This window comes from Anopheles cruzii, chromosome 2 (assembly GCF_943734635.1).
Source record: "Anopheles cruzii chromosome 2, idAnoCruzAS_RS32_06, whole genome shotgun sequence".
Classification (NCBI taxonomy): Eukaryota; Metazoa; Arthropoda; class Insecta; order Diptera; family Culicidae; genus Anopheles; species Anopheles cruzii.
The window spans coordinates 2,088,481-2,105,044 of NC_069144.1; the positions used below are offsets into that span (position 1 = coordinate 2,088,481).

The window sequence follows — 16,564 nt, forward strand, 5'->3', positions numbered from 1 at the left end:
AAATCATTGCCATTCACCCCGAAAGTCGCAAAGGAAATTATCCGATTTGCCTCCGACATTTCGGGCCTCGTCGTGTGCTGTGTAATGCAAAAACTCGATTATGCGATTCACCGTTTTAGGGAAGGTTCATTGCCCGATTGAGCGCATAATTCACTTACCCTCGATAATGCCTCGGTGCGCCAGTGGCTCATTTAGAGTCTACCACCTTGCCCGGGGAGGTGCAATTCCTCGGGATTCCACCCTTCCGGCGGCGGCGTCGGCAATTCTTCCATTCCGTTCACGAATTTCGCGTCTAGTTTGCCGGCACTTCTTCGCCAGCCAGCTTGCCATCCCGCCGATTTAGTAGTTCTCCCCGGGACCACATCCCGATGCCCGGGACATTGGCGGGTGCCACCGGAATGCAGATATTGTGTAAAACCGCGAATCTGCAGAATGACAAATATTCCCATCCGACCGCGGCGAAGAATAATTCAATTCGCGGATCTGATTCAATTAGGATGCGCCGCGGTGGGCCTCGCGGTCTGACATTCGCCGGCGGCTCTGAATGTCGATTCAGGGCGGGTGCAGGGTTTTTTGTTGGCTCTCCTTACGGTTGGCGGGCCGATTCGGAAATCCCAATCTAATTCTGATCCTTGCCAGGGCCAGGTGTACCGCGAGGCGACCGCGACTACGACGACGACCACGACGACGTCAATCTGCGGCGTAATTTGTTAAAATTGACTCCCCGCTCGAGGACTCCCGGTGGTGGTCTCCCGTGACAGCTTTGACGGACGTTCCTTCGGGCCACCGCGGGCGAGAATTTAGAAAACCGTCGCCAGCCAGCCGGATAGGACCTCGCCCACCGGACAGGAGACCTTCGCGGGGCGCACGGGAGGGGCACATAGGCAAAAACAAAAGCAATTCAATCAGCGAAAAGCAAATATTTGACCGACAAGGAGCCGACAATTTGTTCGAAATTGGTTGCTCTCTTGTGTTTTTTTCCTTCGTCCCAGCGGCCGGACTTTTATTCACTTTTATTCACTTTCTTTTTCCACGGCCGGGCGAGTTTCTTTTTCCCGTTCACTTATTAAATCCGTCCGGGGCCGGGGTGCGTGGTTCGACTCCACGCTTTTTTTTACTGCGGTTTATTTCTGAGGGGCCATGTTTTTTTCGGTTCGCTTCGGGTTTCTGCCACGGGCGCTGGAGTATCAGTTTCCGGACGGACTTCACGCTTCCGCTTTGGCGATCCTCACCGCCGGATTACGGTGGCGAAACAAGTGACGAGTAACGGTAAGTATTTGAGAGTTTTTTTTTTGTTTTTTTTGTTGATGTTGGCGGCCCACACACACACTGTGTGTGGGGTGTGTGCTGCTGCGCCTAATATGGCGCGGGGTTTTGCCGGTCCCGCGGGAAACGTTTTTACCGGTGGCAAGACAATTTAAAATTTACTTGATTATTCATGAAGTTTTGCCCGGGGTTTTCATGAATTTCTAAGTCTCGCGCGGTGTGAGAATGTGTTTTTTGGTCGCCGGTCCTTTTTTGAGGTTAAAACTCTTAACGCAGTTGGCAAGTGTCGTGTCAAACGGCAAGCGTATGCAGAGCTGGTGGCTAGATTGAAAAAACATCCTCAGCAGGCCGCACCATAGCAGAGCCTATGGAGCGGCACAGGGTGGCTCCTGATGGTAGGTGCCCGAGTGGAACTAATGAAATTTGACAGTTAAAACCACCGGAAGATTGTTGCCCGCCAGGATCGCGCCCCGTGGGAGTCCTGTGGGCACCGAAACCGAACCTGTGACGTGTTAATTACGTCGCTCGGATGACATTACTCCGGGCATCGGTGGTTGTTGTTGTTTGGCACCGGAAGCGCGCTGCATATCCTAACCTGTCTTTTCTTTTCCAGCTCTCACAGCCACAAATGAGTTCGATGAAACTTACCCACTTTCACCGAGCCGGCGGGTTATAGGGTCCCCCGGGGGGTCGCCGAATTGTCTCGTTTGCTAATCTTGTTCGTCGAACCGTCGGTCTCACCTCGGTAAACACCGCTCACGGCGGCTCTAGGCATGTGGTGCCAATTGCTAACACCGTTTAAGATTTGTTGTTTACTTAACGCGGTGGCATTCCCCGGTTCCCATTCCGTGGCCAGGGCCAATGGGCTGCAAATAACGTACGGCTCCGTCTCCTTCCTCCGGATTCGCATCCGGGCCCGAAGCGGTTGACTGCTTTATAGTGTGGCAATAAAACAATAAATTTAACGCAACGCGATTCCGGACCACCCCCCGGGGGAGAACACAACGGCGGAAGGCGGAGTGTGTGTAAGGATGGCCATCACACTTCCCTCAATATGACTGTGGATTTGCAAAAGAACAGATTCTTGGTTACAGCAGTAGCCCGAACTAATAATTGCCAAGCACGACACGTGGCCGGGAAATGGCGGGTGGCTTTTCAGATAGGGAGCCAGGCTACTTGCGACTGCACTAATTATCGACACCGAGGCACCGAGGAAGGCGGCTTTCCGGGGACCATCCTTCCAGCGTTGGTTTCTCTGATCTCTGATCAATTATCACAACATTTGTTCCTGTCAATTAACGCATCAACTGTCACAACGCCCGACAGGGTGCATTACTGCGCGGTCATTGCGCTTGCACTTTAAACCGCCATCAACGCAGCAAGCTAGAGAGAGACAGAATGCAGTGCGTATTTGCATGTGCAACACCCTTTCGGGACACTTCTAGTGCGTCCGGTCGTTAGTTACTGGCACCGCCCTCGATTTCAATTCACGCTAAGTGGCGCTGTCAATCCTAATTATTGCTACTTGTTATTAATGCACTTGTTGAAGAGAGAAAGGACAGTGCAAGGACAGGAAAGGCAAGTCAAATCAATAAATTTGTTTTCCAGAGTAACAAAAGGCTTGTGCAGCTTTTAGTAGAGTCTTGATTTAATATGTTTCATTTAATTGTTTAACCAAGTCTTTAGTCCAACATACTCTTGACAACCTCGTTGAAATGATAGCGCCTTTCATAGTGAGATGGTTTTCTCATCAATGACGATATTTCGGATGAATGTCTCACTTCACTGGCAACGACATTGTAAGTTGATGAATATTTTGGTATCAAAGTATACGAACAATGATCTTTTACACTGTGAAAAACTTCATATGACTTGAGCCTACGATTCCGATTCTGATTGCAGCGCCTTAGTGTCTAGTACGACATTTCGTTCAACTATTGCTACTCTCGAAGGAATTCGGCGAGTGAAAGAAATCCCATCTGATACGTACGAGAGACTTGAGACCATGATTTATGTGTAGCCAATTGCCTGGACGAGATATAAATTATCGCCCAACAAAACAGCAACTCCTAGCAGCTCGAGCGATCTAGTTTTTTTTCCCGCGGTCCCGCTCCTTGGCGATGACCAACACGGTTTGAGTTATGGCCACCCCAAAAATGGTGGCATTGTTTTCAACTTTCCTCCGAACGGAGAGAAAAAAAAAATCAAACGCCTGAAGGCTGACCAACCGGAATTGGCCACACGGCTTTGTTTGCTAGCTAACTTTGTTTCAAAGATATATTGCCTTCAGTGGCACCAACCCTAGCTACACGGGAAGTGAAATTAATTTTGCACGTCTCCACTGTTGAGCCCTCCGTTTTGTTACACGCTTTCCCAGTTCCGCCCGCGAGCGGTCTCGATTTTTCATCGTCCAAAAAATCCGGCCGCTTTTCCGAGTGTTTTTCGCACAAAACCACAGAGAACCACCTTTTTTCGGGAGCGCGATCGGCGCACTAACGACACTCCTTGACCTCGGCCGACACGCGACACCTTCTCATCACATTAATTAACTTTTAATCAGCGAAAGTGTCGTTAAATTAAAATTTTAATTACAATCACCCACAGGAGAGTGATACTTTTCATCGTCTTCTTCATCGGAGACGTATAAAAATCGGTCCACCCTTCGCGTGGCCGCGTGCTATAATTACGCAACGAGCGTTTCTTTTCACGTCGGGCAAACTTTTCTGGCCGGCGTTCTGGGGGGCACCGCAAAACACTGCGGCCTAAGATCGGAGCATTCGCGGCACGGCAACTTGAACTTCACTTCCTTACACCTTTAATAATCCGGACGATCGCAAACAGCAACGCAACGGTGGGGAGGCGCGGGAGAACCGCTTCGGATCGTATAATCATTAGCTATGCATTAAAAACTGTCACCCAGGAACTCCTCACGGACGCCAAGACACAATATTGGGGAATACAATTTAAAATAATCACCAACGAACTCCGTGGGCCGTGTCCCCGCGGCGCGGCCTGTGAACTCTCAGAGGAAAATTATTCTTTATTGTGTATCCCGGCGCCACGGTGGCCACGATGGAGTGCCGGAACACAGCCCCCGTCGCGCGTGCAAAGAGTTCCGCCGGGTGCGGTGTTCCGTTTCCGCTTCCCGAGTGCGCACCGGGATCGGAACAGTTAGCATATAAATATAAGATTTATAATGTTTAAATTAGATTACAGATGAGAAAAATGAAACCTCGCACCGGCGGCCGCGTGGGCAATAAACAAAAAAAAAACAGAAGTCAGAAGTCCGAACCGAAATGGCCAATTTGTCTGAGGACAGGGAGGGACAAAAAAAACAACTCCTACATCCCGCGCGCACAGGAGTGAGAAATGGCCGAGGAAAAAACAATAAAATATGATCATGCTCTTGGGCCAGTTGGCGTAGGACACACCAGCGGAAAAAAAAACTGAGCGAGAAAAATTTGATGCCCATCCGTGATTCCATCCGGTTCCATCCCGGCCAAATGGCCAACTGGCCGTTCGCAGCCGGGCGATGATGCGAGTAGCAGGTTTGAGGTTACGTCTTCATTATTTTTTCCGCGTTTTGGTTTCCTGTTCGCCCCGGAAGGACTTGCCGCGCGCCGACTGGAAGGGTGCACTAGCCGGTACTGGAGGGCCACACGAGAGGCCTCATGAAGGATGATGATGGGCGCGAGCGGGAACTCCTAGCACAATAATCATAACACATGGTGCGGAATATGGGGAGCCGGGAGTTCGGCGAAAACCCTACCATCCTTCCCAAACCGGATTGAATTACGGTGTGTCCTACGGTTCCGGAATCCGGTTGCCCGGTTGATTCCGGTGAATGAGAATGAGACCTGCCAAGCAGGCTCGGAGGGCAACAAATTCATTTAATACACTCCACCGGACGACGGTCATTTGTTGCGGGGAGCGCGAAATGAATCTCACGTGCAATCGTGTGTTAATAAATTATTCCCGGTGTTTTTTTTCTGTTTTTAATGTACTACTCATCCTAATCATTCTCCACTTCCGGCGGCGTGGCTTTAAACGACGGCCATTTTACTTTGCTTACTTTTTGGTACATCTTTTTTGGCCGTTTAAATACAAAACTCTACAGCATCGTCAAGTAATCAACATCAGATAATGTGCCTAACGAATCGAACAGCAAATCAATATCACAATGAAGCATTTTGCTCGCTTCTCGGAGCATAATAACGGACCCTCCCTCCGGGTGGGTGACACAGTTCCTCGTTAGCGTGTCAAACGGGTTCGTTGTGTGTTAATGTTTCGGCAATTTTCACGCCGCTTTGACCTTTTATTTGGCTCTGTGCGAGTCAAATAAACACAAAATTGTGCGCGTAACGCGCAAGATAATTGCGTTTGCTCGGTACAGTATGGCCCTGCTGGCCCAGTGTCCTTTTCCAGGAGCCATCCAGCAATGGCGTTCTTCGCGTGTAAATTATTAATCACCGGTTTGCGACATACGTCGTCGTCGTCGTCGTTGTCGTACACTTCCGGAAACCGGCAAAGCCACAAGTCGACAATCAGGGGAGGTAGCGCGGCGAAGGAACCTCTCAAAATGGTCCTGCGAGGGACATAATTGAATTAATATTCAAATGTGACCAGAGATGGCTCGTCCCGATCGGTTGCGGTTCCGAGCCGCTGGGCCTCGGACTGGGCGAGGGCTTTACATTATTGCTGGCCGCTCTCTCTCTCGTGGGCTCGTTGGAACAGCCGTAGCCGCGGAACAAGTGAATAAATAATATTTATTGATATAAATTTCGCACCATTCATCGGCGAGCGCGCAATCGGATCGCTGGAGGCTGGCTGGTGGCAATTGTGGTGTCCAACACAGGAAGGGTGTGCCGAACAACATCGCGACATGCTGCTGCTACGAGCGAGGGTTAGCGTCCTTGTGAACGCACTAAAGCGATGATGCACTACTGCATTGCAGCTCGAATCGAAGCAAGCTTAGGAGAGTCAGTGCAAGGGATTCGAAATCGATCGGGCGTTCGGAGGGGCGTTCGGTGGCCGCCATTCGAAACCGCGACAGATGGAAGCATGCAAAATTTTATTGCCACGAAGAATCAGTTCGCTCATTTGGTCGTTCGTGACTTCGGATGCGAGTGCAACAACGCAACTGTTGATGATGCCGGGTTGCGTTGTTTTTTAAGACACAATCAAGCGACCCATTCAACCAGGACCGCCACTGACACCTGTCATTGCGAATTGCGAACGTTTTTAGCCAATATGGCGACCGTGTAAAGTGGAGATAGGTTCTTTGGAATTGTTAGTTTGACCAGACAAAATACGATACAAATCGGCCGACCAGCTTACGCCGATAGTGTCTATCTTTGCAGAAAATCGCTAATCTCTTGTTGGTCACGATTAGGCGCACCAGATATTGGTCTCCGTTGGCCCGTTTTCGGCCCCCGGAATGGCCGCACTGGTCGATGATTGCCGGTAACGACGTGCCAAAGAGCATAGCTAGAGATTCCGGACCGGATTCCTATCAATAAACGGCAGTAACCATAATCATCATCATCCGATCTGGCCGCCACCGAATGCCAGGGGATTGTTTTAGTTTCGAGCATAAAGAAAACCTGATTTTATTAAGTAGATACCGAAAACCACAGCCTCTCTCTCTCACACACACAAAAAGGTATATATTTTTGTAGGGCCTACGAATGTGTTTTTGGAAGAAAGAATCCAATGGGCCACGAGAATGGGCCACGCTTTTGGAGTGACCGCAGAACACACACCCGCTGACGATGCGGATACCCAAAATGTATGCGAATTTCGTAACGGTATCGGACCCCCGGAGGGATTTGCCACAACAGCGTAACATCCGCAAGACAGCGACATCTTCCGCCCGCGTTGAAGGAAAGCAAATCATCAAGAACGCCTCCGCCGTCGCCGCCGAGGGCGCCGTGCCGAAAGGGGTTCGGGACAGAAATTCACTTCACTTGCCACCCGTGTGTGTGTGGCGGCATCTTCTCGCCAGGATACGACCGGAACGGATTCGCATAAAGTTGCCCGGCCCGGCCCGCCCTGACGAAGACAACGGGTTGACTAGATGGCGGGCTAGCGTGAGCGGTTCCTTCCTAAGTGAAGGAACCTGTTGAGATTTGAAATTCCCACAACGATCCCATCGTCGAACGGTCCCCGTCACCGATCCACCGAGTCCTTGTCGCCAGCGGCGGCCCGCAACGCGCAACCCAGCGCCGGATGATGATGCACGCACGCGTGTGGTAGGATTATTATATCAACCACCAACTTCCGGCCGGACCAGGACTCGGCGGACAGCGAACCGGTGTAGGGGATCCATAGATGCCGGCGGCCAGCCACTGAATCATTTCGCATATTCGCACGTTCTTTCGCGAGTCGTCGGATCAGGATGGCAGTTCGAAATGCCCGTTAAGGACACTGGCGAGTCACGTCGTCACTTAGCGTATTGTCGTGAGGCGGAACTTCTTACTGAAAACCTCGCGTTAAAAACGAACACACTTTTGAGTTGGTGGAACCTTCGAAAACGTGAACTTTAAAGCCTGCGGTGGCTTATCAACAGCGGCAGCGGCCATTTGATAACGTCTTGCCCCGCGAAAGAATACTAAAAAATGAATAGACGTCAATAAGAAAGGATCCTCATATGCTGGCCGTCGGATAAAACTTTTCGGCCAAACGGCGACGAAGGACGACACACGTAGAAAAGAATGTGGTCCCGTAAGCAACATTAAGCGCGTAAACGACCGGAGCTATCCCAAGTCACTGGTCCTCCGAACGCCACTGACTGGCCCATTGTTTCGCCATTTTCGCGTGTCACCACCACGGAAAGTTTCTCTATCGCCGCCATTACGGCCAACGGGTAATGGGGGGCACAGTAAAAAAGGGGCAAAGAAAGAAGTACGGTCGGGGGCCAAGCCATTTCAGTTTTTATTCATATTTTTGGGAGGAAAAGTTTCAAAACTCATCTTTAATACACGAGTGTCCTTCACTTCGTCCTCTTCGTGCCGGGTTAAACGACTGTGGGCACTTAAATTGGCATTCAAGGCGACTTCTTTGGTCCGCCACTACCGAATCTTCCCTTCCGGCTGACCCTCGACACCGAAGTTATTCGGGAGTTCCGTGGCCGGAAGCGCTTGGTCCTGGATGAAATGAAATCTCGATTTGATTAGAGCCACCACTCGTCAAAAAGTCGTTTCCGGTGCTAATTGATGCTGACAGCGCGGTGCCAAGGTTTTTCCAACCGCCGTCCGCCGGAACATGGCCCCCGCGGGGTTCCAAGTCCCAGTGGAGGTGTTTTCTTAATTTTTCCTTTGTTGCACCACACCACAGCGGACCGTCCCGGGGGAGCCGGAAGGAGTTTGGCTGGCTCTGAAAAGGGTTGAGAAGTGTTGTCGGACGGACTCTCGATACCCTCGAAGTGGCAACGTCTTCTGCGGGGTGGGAGCGTCCGCAAATTTGTGCGGCACGCGTTACTGGCCACTTTTTTCTGTCCTAGATTTTTTTACAGTTCAGTTCAGTAATTATAAGACCGTAAATCCGGAGCGAAGATGGGGACCGTAAATGTGTTAATTGAGCGGCAAATTTTTCAACAACTCTTGGGTCGAGTTACGGTCCCGGGTTGCCGAATAAACCTGAGCCAGATCAGTGTCGGTAATTCAAAGTCTGGTGGTGGATTCTCTGTCCGTCCAATTAAAGTCCATCATAAGGACGCGTCTTGGAGATGAATGAACACACACAAACATGCGCTGCGTTCAGTGACCCCAAACCCGTCCGTTATCGACCCGCAGTGATCGGGGCGGGATGGGAAACCGCGACGGCCGTCTAAGTGGCCGTGTAGCAGGAGTCCTTCCACTCGGTCTCTCGGTCCGGTGGGCCCAGAATCAAAGTTCACCATCAATGCCACGTCAGATTTAACTTGTTAATAATTAATCGAGTGATATGAATCCCAAATTAAGTGAATGCTGATTTGTGTGCATCCAGCCATCAGGCGACCTCCCGGCCGTCGTCTACCGGCGATCCTTGCGAAAGAACTGAAAGCCCTCGGTTCCCACCCGCGCGTGGGCGCACGTTATTTATCTTTCACAAGAACTCGGCCGACTCGGGACGTCCAACGTTCGTTAATCTAACCGGAGCTAGGCCCTGGCTTCCCGAGACCGAGGCAGAAACCGCATAATCATAATCATAACTTTGTCCGCATTCGAGACGCCTCGTGTCCTGGCTCGCCGTCCGTTCGTCCGCCCGTGTGTGTGGGCGTCCTCTCTGGACGCAAGAATTTTCCGCCTCGACCCACCACCCTTGCTACCGACCACTTTCATTAATCTCGTACGGAACTCCGTACCTGCCGAGGTACACGACTCCCGGGCTACCTTTCCCGGGCATCCAGCAACATGAACGGCTTTCATCCGGAGCCGGAGGAGTAATGATAAATTATGAAATAAATTATATATACACTCGGCTCGGCTCGCTGCCGCAGTGGAGGAAAATTTAGGAACAGCCGAAAGTTATCCTTCGCCCCGGCTTGACAAAAATTGCAACGATAGCACGGCGCGGCACACACGGCCGAGCCGGTTGTTTGCTTGAGTTGTTATCTGTGCCAGCATCGGACGGGCGGCCCGGCATGTGTGGGTGTGTGTGTGTGTGTGGGCATGTAAGATCTACCTCGCCGGAAACATAAATTTGTATGAAAAACTTATAATTAAGTTAGAGTGGTCTTTCTCATCCGCCGCTGATCAAACTTAGTGGCCAGGTCTTGTTATGCTGCTGCCTGAGCCTAATTGAATAACCTTGTTTCTTGTACCTAAACGTGCGGCTTCTTCTGTCCTCGGACTCATCTTCATCTTCGGCATCACCTATGACCTGGAAACCACAAACTGGCAGGGCTACTGGATCGTAGGAGCACCGTCACTACAAGTGGCCTTCATCATTTAAGATGGTTCACTGAATGTCCGGTTTGGCCGTCTCTTGCGATCAATATTAAGGGCTTTAAATTGTAGGGTCATACTTTCCTTTCTGGGCTTATAGTGAGTCGATGAACGTAGTAGGCAGAGGTATCCTACTGCCCGAAGGATAGCGCAGTAGGCGAGGTTCTAGTGACATCTCGAGTATTGTATGGTAATGTCACATAAGGATATGTTAATAACCATCTTTAGTCAATGTGTGTTCTTGCCCCAATCGGTTACGGTAATTTTTGAGAACCGCCGCATATCCTTATGGACAGCGTCCCATTAAATCGTGCTTCCGGTTCGGCGAATGAAGAATGATAGGCAAATAATTGCTACGCTTATTTTCCTTCTCAAAACAGCAGCATCGCCAGTGCAAATATGGATTTGCCGTCCGTATGTCAATCCTCCGTGTTCCTTCCGCGTGCTAATCCACGACATTAAAATAAGCGATTTATCACTGTCCGCAGGCCCGGCCAGGAGTCATGTACTGCCTGGAAATGTATATTTGCCAGTCTACCCGGTCTACCCTTATCAATATGCCCGGACCCGCTGCCGTATGATATCAGGAAACACATTTGATGGAAAATAGTAATGAAAATTATGTGGACCACTCTTGCCCGATTCGACCGGGAAGAAACCGGGCACGTCGTCCGGACTTGCTGTCTCCTGGGACTAACTTATCATAAGAAAAAATAGGCACTGTTTTCGGACGATGCTGATGGCTGAAAATTTGTCCAAAGAGATCCAGAAGCCAGCCACAGATCACGAGGCAGCTCGGGCTCCGGCTGACGTATGAAGAAGACGACCCCGGGACATCTTGAACACGGCACCGAGATGAAGTTCCTTGCGGTTGATTAAAAATAAACGAAACGGGCCACAGCCGAAACGCCCGAAGGCTTCGTTCGAGCTGCGTGAGAAGGAAATGTGAAAATCCTTGCCGGACCGTGGCATATGAACTTTGTGCCTACCTCCCCCCGCCTGGTTCATCCCGAGAAACGGTCCCCCGAGACACGCGGCAATGATGGCAGGAGGCCTAGTCCCAGGCCCAGTAACCTTAATCAAATCCGGGTCCGTGAAGGGAAGGCCATTTTTCAACGCATCAAAAATTTTCAACCAACGTTTTAGCGCCCGACAGATCGAATCGAACCTTTCAGTAACAATTCAACATTTTCGGCACGTTACCAGCAAGTGACATCATTTTAAAATACGAAGAAACAGCTTTCATGCCTGCGGCCAGTGCGGCGAGCTTGTCACATGTCAATTATTCCCATTCCTGGCTGGCTTCTTCAAATTGAAATCTTCCCAACACACACACGGCACGCACTGGCTTTCAATTTGGCCGGATTGTGTGTGACCACATCAATAAACATGTGGACCCTCGGTTTTCTGTCGGGAAACCTCGTTTGTTTTTCCTTTAATTCACATATCGCATGAGTGAGTACGATAATGCGAGGGTAATAAAATTTACATACATTGATAACATCGGCCCATCATTTATGTCCGAACGACGGCGGAGGTTGGGCTCACCGTGGCAAAAAGGGCCATGACGGAAGTGAAAATTCGATTCTAAATTCCACGACGAAGTTGGCTCCAAAAAGGACTCGCACGAGATTCGATCGACTGTTTCCAATACAATCTATCGAGCTGCAATCGAGGGGCTCTCGGTGACTTATTTCGTTGGTCAGAGTGCTGCCTCGTGGTCAGCGGTGAGAAGATTACGCAAACGAGCACGCCCGACACGCGAAAGGGCAGTCAAGCGCAGCGTGTTTCAGCTAAATTAAGTTTTTGACACCTTCCGTGTGAAGCGCCCGCGCGGAGGACGTGGCCGTGGCGCTGATAGCGATGCAAATGAGGCTACCTTACGAGCTATGACGAGTGACCTGTCCCGTGCCGTGCTGGGTGAATCCTTGGCCAGCAGCAGTCACGGCACGGTTGTGTTCACCATAAAACACTGTCACACGCGGACAATGCGCATAAATTAAAGGGCCCAACAATAGGTGTAAATAATTTCCTCTTTAGTCCAGCCACCCAGCCGCACCGGTGCACGGGAGACTTAACCACGGCCAGCGATTGGAAAAGACGAACCTTCTTGGCCACAACTCGCACTCAAACCTGTCACTCAAGCCATCCAATAAATTACTACCACCAGCTGGACCGTGGCACAAACTGTGACAAATACTGCAGCCGCGGGGGGGCCGTACCACGGGGAACACAGCGTAAAAGATAAATAGAGGTGCGTACCGTGGGGCCCCCCCTGGAGTCGGCCAACCCCCCGAGGGTGCGTTACGAGGGTGCGAATTTGATATAAACAAACAAAACGATGTCTATCGAAAATCCGGTTACGACGGACGATACAATACTGATTTTAGTATGGTCGCGATTAGAAGGAGAAGCAGACGTTAACCGGTGCACAGACAGTTGTGATGTGTGATTATTCTTAAAACGAACATACTTAGGTGAGCTACCACTCGAAACAAATAGATATTCTTTTCAAGCTATTTCTGCGAGTTTTTCTTTCCGTTCGAAGATAGAATTGACGACTGTTTTAACGATTGTCCAAGGCAGATCGAATTCCTCCGAAGGTCATTCGTGACCAACACATACAGATGTCGGGGATCTAGCAAGTTATTTTGCACGTCTTGAAGCCTCTCCTGAAGTGTTCTTTCAATCTTCTTACGCAGGGAAGAGCTTTGGGTTCATTATACCAGCAAAACCAGTTATTTATAACCAGTCTTTTCTAAACCGTTACGCCAACAGCAGAATCGCGGCATCAAGAACGGCGTCGAAGGCTCATAAAGATCAGTCAGTTTGCTTTGGTCCATTCGTTAGCATCATGAGATCTCTGTTCATTGCATCACTGCTTCTGCCGATCATTGGTGTGTTAGGTCAACAAGCATCCTTTTTGGATTATCCTCCGAGTGATTACTTTAGCAGAACATCGATGGATGGTAAGTTAAAGTCTTTTCAGTTCCCATAGCATTCACTGGATTATGATCTCATCTCAACAGATTGCGTACAAAGATTCTATTCGGAGCCAGAAAATAAATATATAAAAACTGGAGTTCATGGGGGCTCTCGTGTGTATCGTGGTGAATTTCAGCACATGGTAGGGACTTGCCGAAAATCATTTGAGCATTGTTTAAATAATGGCCCTTCTTCAGGTGGCCATCGGTTGGATTCAGCCAAATGGAAAAATCTACTATCTTTGTGGTGGGTCGCTGATAACCAAAGACTTCGTACTGACTGCAGCCCATTGTGCCGTTGACGAGTTCAAGTAAGGTCCTGGAATAGTTTCGTGGAAAGCTTGAATTTAATTTTGAATTGAGAATTTTTCAATTTCAACTTTTCCTGTACAGTATTGCACCGAACACGATCCGAATCGGAGACACCGACCTCGGCAGTGAAGAGGATGACGAATATGCACAAGAGGTCGAAATCCGCCGCATCACTGTGCACCCCCAGTATCGGGGATCGCGAAAATACTACGATCTAGCGTTGATTCAACTGGCGGAATCCATCAAATACTCAGGGGCAGTTTGTCGGGCTTGTCTGTGGCAAGAACCGTCGTTACCTCCTGAGCGAATGGATGCCATCGGATTCGGTAGTACCGGTTTTGGAGAAGGACGCAGTCCAACGTTGATGCGGGCGGAGTTAGACACGATAGAGCTGTCTAGTTGCGCCTCGAAAATAGTCACCAGTCGTAGGCAAATGCCGAACGGATTCCGAGACGATCAGTTCTGTGCGGGCGGTGGTGATATGGACACCTGCGAGGGTGACTCGGGTGGACCGATCGGTGTGAAACGGTTAACTGTGGGAGGCTTTGTAGTTCCTCTGGTGGTTGGTATTGTATCGTTCGGTACACCGTGTACCGCAGGATCGACAGGAGTCTACACCAAGATTAGTTCTTACATCGATTGGATCGAACGAGAGGTGAACCAAACTCTGTCCTATGGAGGTAAGCCTATCATACAGGATTAGAAACCGCGGCCAAAACCATTATACTATAATGCTTTCAGAATGTTCAAAAGATTTGAGCTGCTTACGACTCCAAAATTCGACTACAGTTAATTTTGCAAAAGACAACCCCCTTCAGCGGTTTGGATTAATCTGGGACGACACTGTGCTGTCCCTGTACGAATGTGGAGCCACGCTGATCGACTACCAGTATCTGCTAACGTCCGCATCCTGTGTCACAACCAACCGCGGCGATCCATCGTATGTCTCTTATGATGGCAAAGAACGTATCGCCGTGCAGGATGTTTATGTGTCACCAAAATATGTTCAAGGACGTCCAGAAAACGACGTCGCTCTCGTGAAGATAGCAAAATTCACCAATCCAAAGGTACATAGCCCATCCTGCCTTTGGAACCGTCGTAAAGACGGCGAATGGAGCACGGATCCTGTTTTTAGTGCGTACGGACTATCAAAAGAGTTCCTATCGGAGTACTTATCGGAGTTGGTGAACAGAACCATTTCGATTATTCCTAAAGACAGAAAAGATTGCCAAGCCGATGGACTCCGCGGTAGTGATTTGATTCGTTGCCACAATGAAGTCAACATGGTGCCACGACTTTGTTCGGTGAGTAACGGTTGTAATGGATGTAACGGTCTTGGATCTTTTCTCAAGTGTTTAGTTTTGCTTTTCTAGTTGGACTATGGAGCCCCGGTGACCAATGATAAATATAAATTAGAGGATCCCAATTACATCTACGGCGTAGTATCATCGCTCAGTAAGGATTGTGGATCAAGTTTAGTTATGACGGACGTTACGCCACACATCGATTGGATTGAAGCTATCATCATAAACCGACGACACGAAGCGCTCATATTTACAGACTAGACGAAATATTCAACGAATATACAAGAAAACGAACATATCAGACATATAAAGCAGCTTTTAGTCGTTCCATAGATTTGTTTCTCCCTGGTGCTCCGTAACATGACAGTTTGATTAGCCTACTAAGTGCTATGCTATAATTACCAACGCATTTTTTTTTCATTTTGGGTTGGATGAGGTTAGCTTCGGGCACCGCAGATAGGTTTGGTTGAAGATAGGTGTTCACGATGCTCTCACGATGCACGATGTCTATCGAAAATCCGGTTTGGTGGTTACGGCAGACGAGTACTAGGTTTACGGCTCACAGACAGACGACGGAAGGTTCAGTACTGATGTTAGTATGGTCCCGATTAGAAGGGGAAGCAGACGTTAACCGGTAGACATACAGTTGTGGTGTGTGATTATTCTTAGAACGAAGCTATTAGGGTGAGCTACAACTCGAAACAAATAGATATCTTTTACAAGCTATTTCTGCAAGTTAGTTCTTCCCTTTCGAATTGATGTCTGTTTCAGCGAGTTTCCAAAGCAGATCGAATTCCTCCGAAGGTCATTCGTGACCAACACAAACACGTGTTGGGGAGTTTTTTAGCAAGTTATTTTGCACGTCTTTAACCTCTCTTGAAGTGTTCTTTCATTCTTCTTCGCGTGCAGCAGAGGTTTGGATTGATTGTACCGGCCAAACCAGTTTCTTATCTATAACGTTACGCCAACAGCAGAATCGTGGCATCAAGAACGGCGTCGACGGCTCATAAAGATCAGTTTGCTTCGGCCCATTCGTTAGCATCATGAGATTTCTGTTCATTGCATCACTTTTTCTGACGATCATTGGTGCGTTCGGTCAACAAGGATCCTTTTTGGATGATCCTCCGAGTGATTACTTTAGCAGATCATCGATGGATGGTAAGTTAAAGTATTTTCAGTTCCCAATAGTATTCACAGGATTATGATCTCATCTCACCAGATTGCGTACAAAGATTCTATTCGGAGCCAGAAAAATTATATTTAAAAGTTGGAGTTTATAGGGGCTCTCGTGTGTATCGTGGTGAATTTCAGCACATGGTAGGGACATGGCGAAAATCATTTGAAAATCATTTGATGATATGATGTCCTTCTTTAGGTGGCCATCGGTTGGATTCGGCCCAATGGAAAAATCGATTATCTTTGTGGAGGGTCGCTGATAACCGACGACTTCATACTGACTGCAGCACATTGCTCCGTTGACGAGTTCAAGTAAGGTCTCGGAAATGTTTCGTGGAAAATTTGAATCGAACTTGATTTATCTTTTAATTCCGTCTCTCTCTTAATGCAGTATTGCCCCGAAAACGATCCGAATCGGAGACTCCGATCTCGGCAGTGAAGTCGACGACGAGTTTGCTAAACAGGTCGCCATCGGTCGTATCATTGTGCATCCGCAGTACCGTGGATCGCGAAAATACTTCGATCTAGCGTTGATTCAACTGGAAAAGCCCATCAGATACTCGGCGGCAGTCTGTCGGGCGTGCCTGTGGCGAGA

General features: G+C 49.1%; 1 protein-coding gene across 1 annotated transcript; it reads left to right on the forward strand.

The window, feature by feature from the left end:
- The first annotated feature begins 13,155 nt into the window (after positions 1-13,155).
- On the forward strand, positions 13,156-15,054 carry LOC128269366 (serine protease 53-like). Its single transcript, XM_053006812.1, has 6 exons — positions 13,156-13,162; positions 13,223-13,320; positions 13,376-13,488; positions 13,571-14,169; positions 14,231-14,793; positions 14,863-15,054. The coding sequence occupies exons 1-6, from the start codon at positions 13,156-13,158 to the stop codon at positions 15,052-15,054; spliced, it is 1,572 nt and encodes a 523-aa protein (XP_052862772.1).
- The last annotated feature ends 1,510 nt before the right edge of the window (positions 15,055-16,564 follow it).